General features: G+C 30.6%; 1 protein-coding gene across 1 annotated transcript; it reads right to left on the reverse strand.

Annotated features, from left to right (window-relative positions):
* Positions 1-15,302: 15,302 nt before the first annotated feature.
* On the reverse strand, positions 15,303-17,515 carry LOC114925318 (probable E3 ubiquitin-protein ligase ZFP1). Its single transcript, XM_029292885.1, has 5 exons — positions 17,363-17,515; positions 17,150-17,203; positions 16,551-16,628; positions 15,788-15,925; positions 15,303-15,476 (listed from the first exon to the last, which is right to left on the reverse strand). Exons 1-5 carry the CDS (start codon positions 17,513-17,515, stop codon positions 15,303-15,305), a joined length of 597 nt encoding a protein of 198 aa, XP_029148718.1.
* Between the last annotated feature and the right edge of the window lie 233 nt (positions 17,516-17,748).

Consider the following 17,748-nt stretch of genomic DNA (forward strand, 5'->3'; position numbering starts at 1 on the left):
TAAGTTAGTATTGTGAATTTCTTGTATCTTTCGAAAATACCTTACCTTCTTTATGTAGGGAGAGGTATCTAACGGTTTCATTGGTCATGATTATTCGTGTTGAAAGGCAATTATGTTGTATTCGGCTGTTATGATGCTCGGCCAGATGTTTTGTTCTGAGCTGTACCGTTTGGACAAGTTATGACTCATTAAGTCGAGCTATAACGTACGATGTCGAGTTATATCTTCGGAATTTTGTAACAGCCATATCACAGCCCCCCAAGCTTAGCCTGGGGATATTTTTAATGAAGCAGGTTGAACTTTTGATGAGCTATAACTCGGCGAGTGGGATAGTTATGGAGCTCCCATTTCAACATATTTTATTAAAAATAATATGAAATAATAGTTTGAAAAAAGTGACAGTTTTAAATGAAGAGAGAGAAAGATATTGATGACATTAAAAGAGATTTTTATTTTCAATACCATCTGAACCGTTGATTTGATTGATGGAACAGTTTTGATAGAACTCAACCGTTCATGACTTCGTTTAATTAACTGCTTTGTAATCCAAATGGTTTTCTCCAAATCATAATTTCACTTGGGTTAAGAGTTGCTTGAGAAGGTTGCTGAGAAAGAAATGAGTAAAAGAGGTACGTGTTTGTTTTCTGCTTTCTGTGTGCTCTTCCTTCTTCATCTTTTGAATTTTTGTTTTTGAATATAGGTTTTGAGAAAGAGAGAGAAAAAGAAAATAGTGGACTGGTCATATGATTAGATTAGTGAAGATGTCAATATGCGGACTTCTTTGTTTATTGATGCTGAAGCTGTGAAAGAAATAGATTTGAAGAAGATAGTTAATGTAAGAATCCAGTTTTCGGTAAACAAGCTTTTCTGGCTATTTTAAAATTTATTTTGCAAAATTCCGAATCATGGCCCAAAAAAAAATAGTGAGGTTGGCCCAATGGTAAAATAAATAAATAAATAAATAAATAAAAACAAAAAAAAAGAAAAAATGAAAAATTAAATAGAAAAATGCCATTAATATGGTCAAAATTGATTTTACGAGGGTAATTAATCTCCCTAAGTCAAGTTTGACTAGTAAATAATAAATATTATCTTACCATTGGTTTATTTTCTTCACTAGAGACTTTTTGAGCCAGAAATTCACTTTTAGTAACGATTTTGCGTGCGTCGAGAAAAACTCTAGTAACCGAAAATCTCGGAATCAGTGGTCAAAATAATTTCTACCCAACTAAATGTATCTCAAGATTTATATTAGCCATCCATTCATGATTTACTCCTTTAAGGATAAATATTAGCCATTAATTATTTTACCACACGGTAAAATTTACTTCGAACCGAATTTCTGACTAGTATTTCGCAAACGACTTCTAGAAATCCAAAATCTTCTTACTTGCCACCCAAGTAACTTGTCTCTCCTTCTCAGCCTTTAACCCCTCTCTGCTGTGTTTTTAACCTCGAGTAACTAACTGCAGTTAACTGTGGATAAGCTCGACACGCAAGCGCTGACTAAGCTTCCTCGTTTGCATGCCCCTTCTTCATTAAATTCCAGCCATTGACCACGAAAATTCCAACCCCTTTTACCATCATGAATTCAGCAAGACTTTGATTTTTTATTTAAGGAAGCATTTGCCTCAAAATTCACAAAACACTTTACACATTTTTACACTCTTTTGACCGAATTCTTGAGAGAGAAAGAGAGAAAATTCTTGCATCTATTCTCTACGTCCCAGCCCATATTTCAACTCTTCTTCCATTGTTTTTCATGTGTTTTTCACGAACTCAAACCATACAAGCACAAACTCTTGTCCGTTTTTGCTATTTCTTGCATTTATACCGAAATTTCGGCTAGATAAACTCTTGTTCTTTCTCCTTTCCTTTTCTATTTTTAAAACAGTGGCCATGATAAATTTTTAATTTTCTCCATGTATAGAGAACTCCTCTTGAAGCACCCATGGAGTACGCCTAAGGCGTTGAGGAGTTTCGAGCTCACAGTATTTTTGTATTTAATATAATCAAAAGATGTCCTATTTTAAAAAACATGTTTGTATTTAAAAAAGATTTTAATTTAGATTTTAAAGCATCATTATTCACCTTACTTGTTTCTAATGAAAATAGTGTATTAATATGCTAGTGTCGTCATATCCACATGCACAAAACTAAGTTAATAATATATAATAAAGGTCCACATATAGTAAAAGTAAAACGGATGGGGACTGTTATGTCTGACATAAAAAAACGTTGGGGATTAATCTATGTATTAATTTTTCTTTGGGATTAAAATGTCTACTTTTAAAATTTTTGGAGACTGATACGGGTAATTACTCTGCCGAAAAATGAACTAGAGACTGATCTGTCTACCGGAATAAAATTTTAGGAATTGATCTATGTATTAATTTTTCTTAAAGATTAAAATATCCGTTTTTAAAATCCTTGAAGACTGATTTGGATAATTACTCTAAAATAATTAAACCGAATATTAACGTTGAACAATACACTTAATGTACATGTCTTGAGTATTTAATATTTAATGAAGAAAGAGAATCTAATATGAATAGAACATATAAATCATTTCCATACAGTTGTCTTTATATAAAATTAATAGTTAAGAATTAAGATTGACCTCTAACAATAATGATTCAAGATCTGGTTCTTTGTCATTGATGTGGATTATTTTAGCAGCAGCATTATTATTGTTAATTGGGAGCATGATAGAAGTCTCTCTGTTTTCCCTAGCGATTTTCATAATAGTTACAATTTATTAAGGATGATGTGATCATTCATATAATTTTCACATATATCATATTATAGAGAATTATCTTTATTTTGAATAGCAATGTTATAACTGGAAACAATAGAGGAGTCTGTCTTCATAACAGTGTGGTCTAGTCTTAAATGCCACAACTCTAAAGAAACTAAATATATACTAAAAATACAAGGTTGAATGAAATTGTTTAACTTAGAAATAAGAGAAACAACTACATTGTGAAATCTGTAGTCTGTAGATACCACCATCTCTAAATTCATGCAACAACACTTTATTAGTATGCATGTTAACATTTAACCAAGCAAATTCTTGTATGAAATTAAAAGTACACCTCATTATCTTCTGCAAATTTAGAAACAGAAATAAGATTCTTAGTTATTTTAGGTGAATGGATAAAATCTTGAATTGTAATAAAAGTATCTTTTGAAATCTATAGCATATAACATAGAATCGTCAATGGTAATAAATAAATCTAATCCATTTCTTATCTGCACTTGATTTGGTCTTATGTATTCTGAAGATTACAAGAATGTGGAAGAATCTAGAGTTACATGGTGTGAAGCTCCAGTATTGGGATACCAATTTGGATCAGATATAGAGGAAGGAACATCCATAAAGGCAGTGAGGTTGTAAAAAGGAGTTGGTGGAGGAGGTGATGTTGTGCGATTGCTTGTTTGTGAAGAAACTGAAGATGATGTAGAATTGGTAAATTTAGATGGTTGATTGAATTGTGAATTTTGTGATGAGTGGAGTGTCTTGATTGAACCGATTGAAGCAGTGTCATCAAGCAATATGGCCAAAACGGCCATAAACTTGGCACTAAGGTCTTGATGCTTGATAAAATGATCTATTACCTCTTTGGAAGCGTCCTCCACATCCTCTCTCGTCACCATAACCATGACTAAGAGATGGAATTGATGGGAAAGAACCTTGGGTAAGATGTGCTTAAACAATTGAATTGTCAGGCTTTTGAAACTTATGATGACATTATTATAATTTCAACTTCACAAAAATTATAAATTTCTGGTTTTGCTCGAACAGTAATGAGCAACATTTGACATTCCTTGTTAAGTCCTTCAAGAAGAGCATCCACATGTTTTTCTGATGTTAAAGGAAAGCTAAGAATTGCAAAGGAATCAACTATACCTTTGATCTTGTGAACATAATCAGAAGATAATAATCCATGTTTCATGATGTTCTTGAGTTGCACTTCAATTGCTTAACACGATACTTTGTTGATTGAGCAAAATATTCTTCAATCTTGTTCCAAATCTGATAACTAAAGACACAACCAACTATCTTATTCTTGAAATTAGCATCAATAGATATCGGCAACTATGTTTGAAGATTGTAGTCATCTTAAAGCCATTGTTTGTAGGCTGCAGATTCAACACCAGATTGTTGATCTTCTAAAGAAGCATAATGCTGAGGAACCTTAGCTTTGAAAAATATAGATGATCTTATAATAAGTCTTGACCACAAAGTGCAGTCAAGGCTTGTTGTTCTCATGTTTTGTGATTGCGCTGTCCAAGCTTGTCTCCAATAGGTGGGAATAGACGAGAATTTAGAAGGTGTAGTGGGAAGTTGAGATTGTTGATGATCGCATTATTGTTGTATACAGAATTAGACGGATGTAAATTTGCAGGATCGAAATTCCTTGAAGAAGAATCCATGATTCATAATCCAAAAGCTCGTAATACCATCTGAAATTATTCCAAGCTCATATTGCTTGGATTAGAAGAAAAGAAGAATAGTGTAACAGAAACAGAACAAATGAATCTACAGAAAAAATGCAGCAAGAACAATTAATTTAACAAAATATTATCAAATATAGAATGACATTGATACAAACAAAATGATTACAACTCCTAGCAAGTGAATGTAAAGCTAGAGAGCAATTTATACACAAATTCCACCGACTTATTCAACACTAAGCTAAGTCACCTACTAACATAACTATAATAGCTACGAGCTAATTGTTAACTACTTCTTGATCTTGATCTTCATCTTGGCTTCCAATGATCATATCATCCTTAATAAGATTCACATAATCTATACCAGTTTATTTTTATTTTTCTTTTTTGTATTGTAAATTGGCATGCCGTTAGTTGATATTAGAATGAACCAAAACACGTCTTCCTTCACATCACCTCAAGGAGAAGAAAATGTGGGTTCAAATTGAAATATTAGAAGAAAAAAAAGTAGAACTTTTGCAGATACAAAAAAATACGGAGCAGAATATAAAGTATAAAACCTTATTGATAAGTATTCTACATGCAAGAGGACGTGAGTATTTAGATGTAAAATTTTAATCCAATTATATTACATGTACAACACATTCTGTATATAATGTAACTCATATCTGTATGTTCATGTATATACTTTTACACAGAATATAATTTCTAATTAAACTGTATTTACATAGATAAGTAAATATGAATTTAAAAAAAATATTTATATTTAAAGATAAATCAATATAAATAATTTGAACCAAAGTAAACATATTTTTTCATTAATTTTATATAATTAGTAAATATAAATATTGAATACAACCTTAATAAAACAAATTAAATTAGAAGTATTTAAAAAAATGTATAATTTTTAATAAATGTTAAGTTTTTTATTCACAAAGTCTATACTTTAATTTTCTAATTCCTGAAATAATAATTATTAACACATTAATATTTACTTGAAACAATATTTAAATTCACAAAGTAGTTATTTTATATAATAGTTGATATACTTTACCTTTCAAATTTTATTATCTATAGTTACAAATATAAGTACAACTCTTTCTTTTTTCAATTGCATTCATATATTGATATTATTATTAATATTCTTTTTATATGAATAAATGTAGTTAATGATATTTATTTAAGTAATTATAATTTTTTTTAAAAGAGATGTTTATTCTTGCAATTAGAAAAATATGTTAGAAAATATTAATGAATAATTTAGATATGTACAAAAATATCATATCAATAATATTTCCATAATTAAGTATAAATACAGTACTATTTGAGTACTCCCATATATATTCTAGGATAAGAAGTTATGTACTCTAATTTTTTAGGATTGTAAATGATGTCTTTTAAGATAGGAAATATTTGATATAGTTTTATACCCTTGTGCGTACGCACGCGACCCTTTTCTTTTCTAAAACTTTTGTTTTCAAGTCTTTCACATTCCCAACAAGCTTGTGATCTTCCTAGATGTTGTTTCAGGCTTATAAACTCCCGTTTTCATCTTTTAAATCATAAATTAATGTAAAATGCCTAGTGATTGAGAAGAAGCTAGGAAAGGGGTAACTTGTGAATGAAGAAATGAGGTATTATGATGAGTTATGATTAATAATGATGATATGAGTTGCGGAGGAGGATGGTGGAGTGTTGTGTATGATATGAGCCGAATGGCTGAGTATGATATGAGTTGAATGGCTGTGCGTGATGATGGTTATGGCTAGTTATGAATTATGATTTATAAGCCGGATGGCTGAGATGAATGTTAATGTATGGCTGTGATTGAATGCATATATGCTGAATTATCTGAGGTACGAGTTTCCCTGGGTGAAAGCAGTGGCTAGCCACCACGTGCTCCAGGTGGAGACTCGATACTCTGCTGACCCTATGTCGTAAGTGTGGCCAGATACTGTGAAAGTTCCAGATGAGCTCGCCCCCGTGAATATACACCATTGAGGGTGTTGGATATGAAATTATGATTTATATTGTGAATAACTCGAGTTGGGGATGCACGACAGAGGGACAGTCCAATGGTTAGCTACCAGGACTTGTCGGGTTGGCTTTATAACCGACAGATGAGACTCATCAGCCACTAGGACAGGCATGCATCATATGCATTATATGTGATTTGTCTGGATTGCCTAATTGATTGCATTTTTACTTGTTAATTGCCTAATTGTCTTATCTGCTTCTTACTTGTGCATTTCTTTGTTTGATATACTTGTGTTTGCATCTCAATTACTGTTGGCGGTTAGGAGGTTTGCAGGATTTGGAAATGGGATATTTAGTTAGCCTGAAGATACTTAAGTTAGTCGCCTGTTTTCATTTCTTATGGTTTAGTACATTTATACGCTTTGATTATAATGTGGAGGTTCTAGGATTGCCTTCGGCTTTCCCAGGACATTACATGTTAGATATTTGGGCACTGTTACCATACTGAGAACCTCCGGTTCTCACCCATGCAGATTTTGTGATTTTCAGATGCAGGACGTGAGGCTCCTCGCTTAGGCATGCTGGAGACTTCTATTTTGGCGAAGATCCTTAGCTCTCGGGACTTTATTTTGATTTTATGTATTTTGCTTAGACACTTATATTCTCCACTGTTTATATATATACATATTGTATTAACTCCTCTTAGAGGTTATCTTGGAGAAACAGGTTCTGTATATTATCTTTTGGTTTACATTTTGGGTAGTTCCCTTATATATGTATATATACTTATATGCTCGGACCGGTTATCTTCGCAAACCAAATCCTGAGTCTTGATATCTGTATTTTGGTACTCTCTCGTATATCTTATCGTGTTAGCTCATCCTTTATCTGTTTCTTTTACATTATCAATCGGAGTGTCGCGCGTTTTGATTTAACGGTTTTGATTTATCCCTTTTTCTTCAAAGCTCCTAGTTATAAACATTTTTTTACTCTACTATACTTACTACATTTTATTTTTAGAGGTCGTAATACCTCGCCACCTCTGTTTTATGACTTAAGCATAAGACTCTGTGTGGTAGGGTGTTACAGTAAGCATTTGGAGGCTTGGTGGTGATTGGAGCTAAGATTTTGGTTAACTTCTCAAGCTTGAGGGGATGTGTTTGTGACTAGTGTGGCTGCCTTGGTCTAAACATAGTGATCGGCCAAGGTATGGTTTAGGTTTCGCGCGTTTAATATTTAAGGTTTTGTGAAAACTTAGGCTAGAGAACTATAGGATAAGTTGAAGTAAGTTAAATGTGTTAAATGGTTAGTTTTTATGAGATTGATGGATAAGTTGATGTGGGCTTATGTTGGATAATTGATAATGTGAGTTGTACGTAAATGTGTCTCTATATGCTAGTGTGATGATGATGAATGAAGGACTTGTGGTTATGGTAATGTAATGATATGGTTGGGAAATTGAGTGGTGTTTATTTGGATTTTTTGGTATATATTGTCATAATGAATAATGTTGTAATGATGGTGGGGGAATCTCATGATGATGATAGTATATGTATATAGAGTAATATGTTGGTTTGTGGCTAAAATTGGTAAAGTTGAGTGAAATGTAATGGAATTGAGCTAAGTTGTAAGAATTATTGTGCTATAGTTAAAGGCTAGTTAGATTGATGGTTAAGGTATGTTGAGTTGAGTGGAAATGAGCTTTGAAAGGAAAATGTGGTTTTAGTAAAAATGAGGGTTGGTGTAATTTGGTAAAAAATGGTTTTTGATGAATTTTGGTAGTTCATAACTTGCTCCTCAAATTTTGGATGAAAATGCGGTTTGTTTCAAATGAAAGATGGTTTCACAAGCTTTTGAACGACATAAATTTTGTGAAAAATGGAGCTTTGTAGAGAAAGTTACGGACGACGGAAGTTTGGTGTGAAGAATGTGTTATGTAGTCACAATGTTCTGGTTTTGCAGCTTTCTGGGCAATCTGTTATTTTTTGGAAAAACGCACATCCACCCGTACGCGTGACGTGGCATTTTGAACTACGCATGCGTGAGTAGCCCATGCGTGCGCGTGATGAGCCAACATATGTATGACCACGTGTACGCATGACCCACGCGTACACGTGATATGATGTTCTCACCTACACGTACGCATGGTAAGGGAACGCGCACGTGTGCTACCTTTTCATACTACCACGCGTACGCGTGGCCCACGGCACGCGTGGTCTCTGTTTCCTGCAAAATTAGATTTTTGTGTTTTAAGCCAGATTTTAGACTTCTAAACCTCTATTTTTGCCCTGTTAACCCTGGATCTTATTAGTAAGCTTAGTAATTAGTTGAAGCTAGGAAATAAAGATAACTTGGGAATGAAGTAAAGATTAAAAATGACAAACTGTATAAGAAGGAGGTGCGTGTATGAACGAGTTCTGATGCTAAGGCTTGAATGAGTGATTTTCTACAAGTATTATAAAATGTAAGAGGCAAGTAAGAGAGTAACGTAAGAATTTGAGAATTGATATTATTAATTAATCAAGGATAATAAAATGTATGCTCAATGAGTTAAGTGAAGTTGAGAATGATGAGATGAGACATGAATAAGTATTGAGAGTGTAAATGATAAATTGTAAGAAATGATTGAATAACTTAAGCTTGGGGCGTAGTCCCCATGTCAGCCGAGATTTTTTTCTGTGGTTATTATTAAGCTTGGGGTATTATTTTCCCATGTCAGCTTGGGGTGTTGTCTCTTCTCCCCATGTCAGCTTGGGATTCGTCCTATGGATATTATTGAGCTTGGGGGCGTTCTCTCCCCTATGTCAGCTTGGGGATTCTCCCCATGTTGTATTTCTGAGCTTGAGAACATGTCGGGATGGCTACGTAACCGACAGTTGATATCAACAGCCATAGGACAGGCATGCATCATGTGCATTTGTTTATTTTGTTTGCTATGCATTATTTGGGATTGCCTAACTGAATATACATCCTGCTAACTGCTATATTTGCTATCTGCACTACATGTTTCCTACCTGTGCGTGAAACTATTTGTTTGTTTGTCTCTGCTGATTCATGGATGATGGAGGATCGGAGGAAGGGTGGAATGGTTTGGTATTTATGTTAGGTTTAAAAGTGAGTAAGTTTAGGGTACTTAGATCACCTACCCCTTTTTATGGCTTTTCCTTAGAGTTTAAGTTTTATGATTGTATGTTGAAGTTCTAGGATTGCCTCTGGAATTTTCAAGACCTTATTTATTATACGCGTGGCACCTTTACCATGCTGAGAACCTCCGGTTCTCACCCCATACAGTGTTATTGTTTTCAGATGCAGGTCGAGAGGCTCCTTGCTAGGCGTCTGGATTTCCCTGAAGCGGAGTTGTCCCCGGTGAATTTTGGGTTTTCAGTTTGTATATGTATGTATATATGTACTAGCTTGCTCTCCAAGAAACTTGATTATTTTGTTCCTCATAGAGGTTGAAGGAGAGTTAGGGCCTTATTTTTGTATTTTGAGTATTCTGAGATATATATATATATATATATATATATATATATATATATATATATATATATATATATATATTCTCCAGCCAGCTTTGACTTCGCAGGTTGAGTCAGGAGCTAGTTATATTGTATTTCTTGGCTCTCTATTCACTCTTTAGCTTACTCGTATCTATGATCTTGAGGTTTTTTCACACGCAAGTTATTCCGTCTCCGGAGCATTGCACTTTTTATTTTATGAATTTTGTTTTGCCCAGTTTTCAAGGCTCCTAGTTTACTATATTCTTTCTACTATTATATGTATGCATTTTATTTTAGAAGTCGTAGCGCCTCACCACCTCTATTTTACATCCTAGGTGTAAAGTTTTGTGTGGTAGGGTGTTACAAGAATTCGCTGAGGGAGATTCGTAGCCTCCTTAAGGATGCCTTGAAGATGAAGGATGTGCGATGATCCTGAAGAACGAGATTCCCTGCAAGGCTCTCGCATTAGCGGATCCGGTACCTTCCAACCTGTCGTTCAAAGTTTCAAGACTGAATTACTCATCTTCGACGATGAATGAGTAGAGGAGTGGGTTTTTAAGGCCTGATAGTATTTTGAGTGATACTCAGTTTCTATTGACATGAGGGTACGTATGCTTTCATTTCACCTATCTGCTCCTGCTTACTCTTAGTATCGCTGGGTGATTAACAATAACATTAGACATACTTGGGACTCTTTTTTGGATGCACTACTCGTGAGGTTCAGTTAGAATCAATTTTATGATCCTAAAGCAGCCCTTAAAGAGTTGAAACAAACCACAACAGTAGCTGCTTATCAAAGCCAAATTGAGGAATTATCAAACCAAGTCACAGGGTTAAGTAAGAGTGGCTGGTTTTCTTATTTGTGGCTGGACTTCAATATTATTTCAACGTATGAACTATTGTTAGCTAAGCCAACTTCATATGTGACTACTGCAGCAATGGCTAGATTACACGAACAGAAACACTCCGTAACCAACCTAAACCACAAACGATCCATAACTACAAATTCACTGCCACCTTTGAACATACCAAGCCATAACCCCATTAACCGAACCACCAGCACCCCAAAACCTATTATATCTCTTGTACCATATAATTCTCATCCACCTAATCAAAACCACATACTTAATACAAATCACAATACCAATTCGAATCCACCCTTCAAGAAACTATCTGCTTTAGAAATCAAATTAAAAAGAGAAAAAAGGTTGTGTTACTACTGCGAGGACAAGTGGTCCCCGAATCACAAATTTAAAACCTCAAGCTACTTATTGATAGGTGAAGAAGTGATGCAGGAAATCTTAAAACAGTAGCGGTGACAACGTAAAACAAAGTAGAGGCGCAATGAGATTATGCAAAACAAGCGGTGACAAGATAAAACAAAAAAATCGACGCAAAAAGGATTGAGTAGAAAAGCAGAAAATAACTTTACACAGAACTAGAGTAGAGCAACGTGAGAATTAAAAAAGATTGAACGAGACTGATGATATTGAGTGTATATGTGAGAGCTAAACACAAAAAAGATAAAGATTAAGACTGAAAGATGACTGACAATAAAATGCAAAGAATCCTAAATGAGAGGATATTTGTCTTTTTCTATTAATTTAATTTTAATTTTATGATAAAAAATTTAAAAAATAAAAAATATTAAAAATTATTGATAAAAAAGATTGTTTCTGAACTTTTCATTGGAGAAAAATTGAAAATGAATAAATAGCATATATAAGTCATAAAATCAAGAGTAATATGAGACATAGTAGACAATAGCATGATGTATATGTTACCTTGACGGTTGTTCATGGCCGCAAAAGTTGAGTTATGTCTCATGACCAAATATTTAAAGAAAGAGAAGTTAGCTAGGACGGCACCATATGAGATCGCTAATAAACATGCATGAGAAGCAAAAGTAATAATAATAATAGAAAAAGCATTATTATTTAGAACAAGCTAATAATAAGGATGTAACAAATTTTTTTTTTTAATTTGTGTCTTCTATTTCATATGTTAATTTATTAAATGAGCCTCACATCTCATCTAATTGTGAATAAAAATAATATATTTGTTAATATATTTAATTCATCATCTTACAAAGTTTATTAAAATTAAAATCAGTCAAACTAAAATTAAAATTAATAATTCTACATCATTAATTTTATGTATGGTCAACGAAAACAAATATGATACACAATCAATATTGAGAGATGTTCAGATGTAATAATCTGTAAATAAAAAATAAAAAAATATTAATGGGCTTGTAAATTATTAGATCAAAAAATATTTTTAAATAAATAAAATAAAATACTTTAAAATAATAATTCTAACATTATTTACTAAAATATATTTTTTAACAAATTAGAATATCAGATAGAGTCATTTTAATTAAAAAAATCGAGTTAACTTTTTCTGATTTTAATATTTTTCAGGTGTTTTTCTTCCGATTTTATGCTAGAATCAGAAAAATCACCGCTCAATTTTTATTCAGATTGGACTCATCTCACCTAATTCTTGTGTACTCTAATCATTATAAAATTTTTCTTATATGATACATTTAACCTATCAAATTTTTTCTTCTAATTTTATACTTCAACTTGTATCTTCATTATTTTATTTTTGTTTTATTTTTGTTGTGAGTGAATCAAAATGCATCAAATAGAATTCTAGTTAATTCATTAACATGATAAAAATTTTAAGAGATTAAATTACAGGTTCACACCATTATAACTTAAATTAGAGTTGATCCATTTCAATTTTGTCCAAAATTTTGATAGGTTTGCTTGATTTTTTTTATCCAAAAAATACATGGGTATAAAAATAATATTGAAATAATTTGTTTTGAAAAATAATATTTTATTTTATTTTAAAAAATCTTCAAAAAAATTTGTGTCTTGAATAAAAAATTAATCTATTTTAATAAAGATAAAAAATATTGAAAAATTGAAAACACAAATGAAAAATTGAAAATATATATATCAAGAAAAAATTGAAAAATTGAAAAACACTAATGAAAAGAATCAGCACCCGTATATCTTACTACATTGGAATATATGTATGTCTCGTTCACTATTTCTTACAAAAGTAAAGAGACTATATAAAAGAGAATTAACATATACCAATTAGGAGAGTTGGTGGACAGTAAACTAAAAAATGAAAATTTCAAGAACTTTTTTGTCAATACGCTGTTTCTCTCTTACTCTTCTAGTGGATCTATGTATGTATGAACAATGTGAGCCTAGTGAGAAGTCTAATTTATAGAGTAAATTGATGTATATCCTCCACGTATGGCAAGTGCTTCTTCGTAATATTAGTGATTAATGATATAAATAATTAAAAAAAGTGAAATACCTATTATGATATTGTGGACTATATAAATATTTAATTTATTATCTTAAATTCTGATGTAATATCTATTCTAGCATTAAATTCTTATTTTTTACTCTAAATTTAGTTAATTATTTTTGTATTGACATCATATTTTTAAGCGAAAAAATAACATTTTTTACTCTAAATTTAGTTAATTATTTTTGTATTGACATCATATTTTTAAGCGAAAAAATAACAGGACTTATAATAAGGAAATGGTAACAATTAGCCGCCAACAGATTGTTCACAAGATTACCAATTTTTTAACATGTGGCATATTTTGGTTATATAAAATTAACAATTTTACAATCAAAATGTGTCACATGTCACTCGCGCATTGTAATTAAAATCAAATATTTTTCTCCAAAATTAAAGAGTTATTCACTCCTCTCTCTTCCTTTTTCTATCTCTCTCATTCTTTCACTCACTCTATCTCTTTTGTATATTATCATCGATGATTAATTACAAATTTGATAATCAAAATATACTACATGCATGGTATTCTCTAATTACATTCGAATTAAATTAAAATTAAAATATAGTTATATTATATATTATATTTATATATTACTAACTAATTTAATAACTAAAATGTGTTACATGACACTCTTTTATTAAAATTTAGAGAAAATATTTTCTTTTAAAATTAGTAAACCTTCTTCTTATATTCTCTTATCTACTTCTCTTTTTTTTTCTTATTTTTCCCTATCATTTTCACTCTATATATAATTTATAATTTATATTTTATATTAGCAATTTTGACAAATCAACATGTGTTATCAGATATTTTTCATTATAATTAAAATAAAATTTTTTCTTATTAACAAACTTCCTCTCTCATTCTTCTTCTTTATCTTTCTCTCTCTTTTCTCTCATTCTCTATTTTTCTCTACTTTTCTGTTCTACAAAAAATAAAATTAACAACATAATATAATTTAAATAAAAAATATTATTATATGCATATATTTTATTTAATTTTAAATTTTTACTGCTTATCTTTATAATCTATATTTTCACTTCTTTTCCTTCAAGTATTTATTACATATAATTTAAAAAAATCCTAATATTATGATTAAAAGATAGAATCAAAATTTTTAATTGTTTTAAAAAATAAAATAAACTCGAGTTAATTTTATAACTATCAATATAATTTTTTTACACTAATATCTAATTATATATTTTTATATATATAGAAAAATATTATTTTTAAATAGCAAACATAAAAATTAATTATTTTTATTTGTGTAACAGATTTAACACCTAATAAAAATATACATGTTAAGTTCTTTCAAATTTTAGATAACGAATGTTAACATTAATTATTAATAAAAAATTAAACTCTTTTATATAAAAATAATAACTAAAAAATTTATTATTTATTTTTTTTATCTATAAAGACTTGGTCTTCAGAACTAACGAAGACTTTTGTTCCTTATGACCTATTTATAAAAATAGTTTAATGCTATAAATTTTTGGTGTCATAATTTATAATGTCAGAATTGACGTAATTTTAAAATATTTATATTTCTGTAATGTTATTATGGATAAAAATACTAGTTTATATAATAATGGTGTTAATAGAGGTGTGGAGAAGAAAGGATGGGTTGCAATTTGAAAAATGATGTAGAAAATAAACTATAAATATGTATTATGTAGTTGATGGAAGGATGCTTGAATTATCATCATCTTCTAACAAAATAAAAATGGATAAATAGTTAAATTTGTCTTTGAAAGATTGTTTGTTTTTCAAATTAGTTTTTAAAAAATTTTTTAATCAAATTTGTCCATCAAAAGTTTTAAATTAATCGCATTAGTTCTTCTGCCATTTTCTTTGTTGATGGTGCCAAAATTTATTAATGTGGCACGTTAAATGATATTACAACAAACATATAAGAATCTAAATTGATTATTATTAACATGATAAATTTATAAAATTAGATCAAATTAAAATCTAATTAACAGACGAAGTTAAGACATTGAAATTCCTCCATTTAAGATTGATTTCATCTAAAATAAACTCATGGTATGTTCCTCGTCATCCTCCAAGTCTATAATGGTGAGAGCCATTTTCTTGCAAACAGGGCATCTGTTCTTGATGAGCAACCACTGCCTGATGCAAGAAAGGTGATATCTGTGCGCACAATCCAATCTTCCAAGCTCTTCACCGTGAACATAGTCCTCCTGAAAATGGTTACAGAAATTCTATGTTATTAAATAATAATAAATCAAGAGGTAGATATATAGATCACAGATAGATACACACTTTACACATATAATTGTGAAAATTATTTTAATTTTGGGAAAGACAAGTGATAATTAGTTACTTTCTGTTAAAATTACTTTTGAAAAAATTATGAAACACAAATCAGTTTATTTTAAAATTACATATTTTTAATATAGATTACGTATTTAACATGTATTTATACCTATAAAAGATTTATTTAATGAATGAACTTTTGTAAAGAATGTAACTTAGTTGGTGTCACTCTCACCTGACATATGCCGCATGCATCAATGTTCTGAGGCTGCTCACCAACAGTTTGGAAAATTTCCCGCCCAATACATGCTGCAACCTCAGTTTCCGTCAGTCCTAAATTGGGGTTCGTCACTCGCTGCCCGTCTCCCAGAGGCTGCAAATTCAATGGTTTGATAGTAATCAAATGATATAAAAATAAAATCAAATATAAGGTCATTTTAGGGTTCAATTTCCATACCGTAGCCGTTTTTACAATTCTTATCCATGGGAATACGTTGTTGTTCAACACTAATTAACAAAAATACAAGAAACTTTTATTGAATGAAAATTGGAAAACTACCTCTAGACAAAATCAAGTACTCATAAGTTCAAGTATTCGTCTACGATTTTTTCGTTCCTTATGGTCTAACATTATGACAATGTGGATTTAGATCACCAAACAATAATTTCTATTAAGTCATTGAAAGTAATAGTGATTTTAAGCAAAAATGGACTTTGGCCTACTTCTAATTAAGTTTTTTAACTTAATACTATATGATCTTTCAAATATATTGTATGTTTTAATAATATTAAATGTAATAGTAACTTTTATCAATACTATCTAAACAAAATCTATCATATCATAAAAGCTTTCAAATAAAGAACGTAATTCATTTGATAACTAAGTTCTTATCAAAATTATTTTTTGCAAATTGTAATCGACGTCCAGCCAACAAGTAAAGTTGTTTGTATTACAAAAGCACAAACTAATATAAGCTCAATTCATTTATAGCTTTCACCTCATATTGCCGCAAATTCGCATCCTCCTCCTCCTCAATGCTGGCAACCAAGTTGGAGTAATCAAGGATTAGAAGCTCCTATATACAAGACATATACATTTGTAAATTTAAGGCCAAATTACTGTAGATAGTCCGATTCGAAATTACTCAATTCGAATTATTATGGACACATATCAATGTGTGTAATTTGAAGTCAATAATTTTAATTTATTATGAGTGAATTTCAAAATCTATTAAATTGAAACTAATGCATTCAATTTATTTATATACCTAATAGTTTGAATCTACTTAATTTGATTTACCATTAAAATGACTAAATCGACTTTAATCAATTTGATTTACATAAAATTGTGTATAAAGATATACACGTAACATTTTTTGTTCTAGAAGATTTATGTAATTTTGTCCTCCAATTAATTTGTTTATCTAATTTATCCTAAATTAAATTAATGATAATATAGGTATTTAAAATTTTAAAAAATTATTAATAAAAATAAAAAGATTAACTTAACTTATATTGTAATTGGTTCTCGCATAAAACATCTTCAATTGGTATGAATAGTGTTAATCATACATAAAACCCTAACTAACTAACGTACCTCGAGTTCTCGAACGGAGTCTCCATTAGGCAGATGTTGAATGTCACTGCGGCTCTGTTGTAATTAAAGAGCAATTCAATAAATGAACAAATAATAAATAGAGCGACTCGATAGATTACTGAAACAACAATATTAATTAAATATCATCAATTGAAGGGTTTGATTGGTTTGTTCCGTTGTTGATAAAATTGAAGGGGCAGAATTAATGTTGACCTCTAACAATGATGATTCAAGATCTGGTTCTTCGTCGTCACTGATGTAAATTATTTCAACACCAGCGTTATTATTGTTAATTGGGAGCATGATAGAAGCTTCTCTGTGATCCCTAAGGCCAGCAACTGAGGAAGAAACATTTTCGAAAAACATTATTATTATCAGTGCCAGAAATTGATGAAGTAGTAGTCATCTCATTCTTCCTTGACCCTATTGATAATTATTTTCTGTGTTATCACAAACCGAACACACATTCACACAATATATTTTAGTTTAGAATTTCAAAATAAGAGAATCAACCCTATTTTTAACTTGATACGGAACTGAAAAAAATTGAAAAAAAAAACCTATCATCAATGGTCAACGTCAAAATTAACATACTTACA

Source organism: Arachis hypogaea, chromosome 15 (assembly GCF_003086295.3).
Source record: "Arachis hypogaea cultivar Tifrunner chromosome 15, arahy.Tifrunner.gnm2.J5K5, whole genome shotgun sequence".
NCBI lineage: Eukaryota > Viridiplantae > Streptophyta > Magnoliopsida > Fabales > Fabaceae > Arachis > Arachis hypogaea.

Bases quoted from the DNA above. Each gene is read 5' to 3' on its own strand.
- LOC114925318 (XM_029292885.1), bottom strand. From the start codon at position 17,515: ATGTTTTTCGAAAATGTTTCTTCCTCAGTTGCTGGCCTTAGGGATCAC. The intron at 15,926-16,550 runs GTGAAAGCTATA...TTGAATTTGCAG, and splicing joins CGAATTTGCGGCAATATGAG to CCTCTGGGAGACGGGCAGCG. The intron at 15,477-15,787 runs GTGAGAGTGACA...AACCATTTTCAG, and splicing joins ATGCATGCGGCATATGTCAG to GAGGACTATGTTCACGGTGA.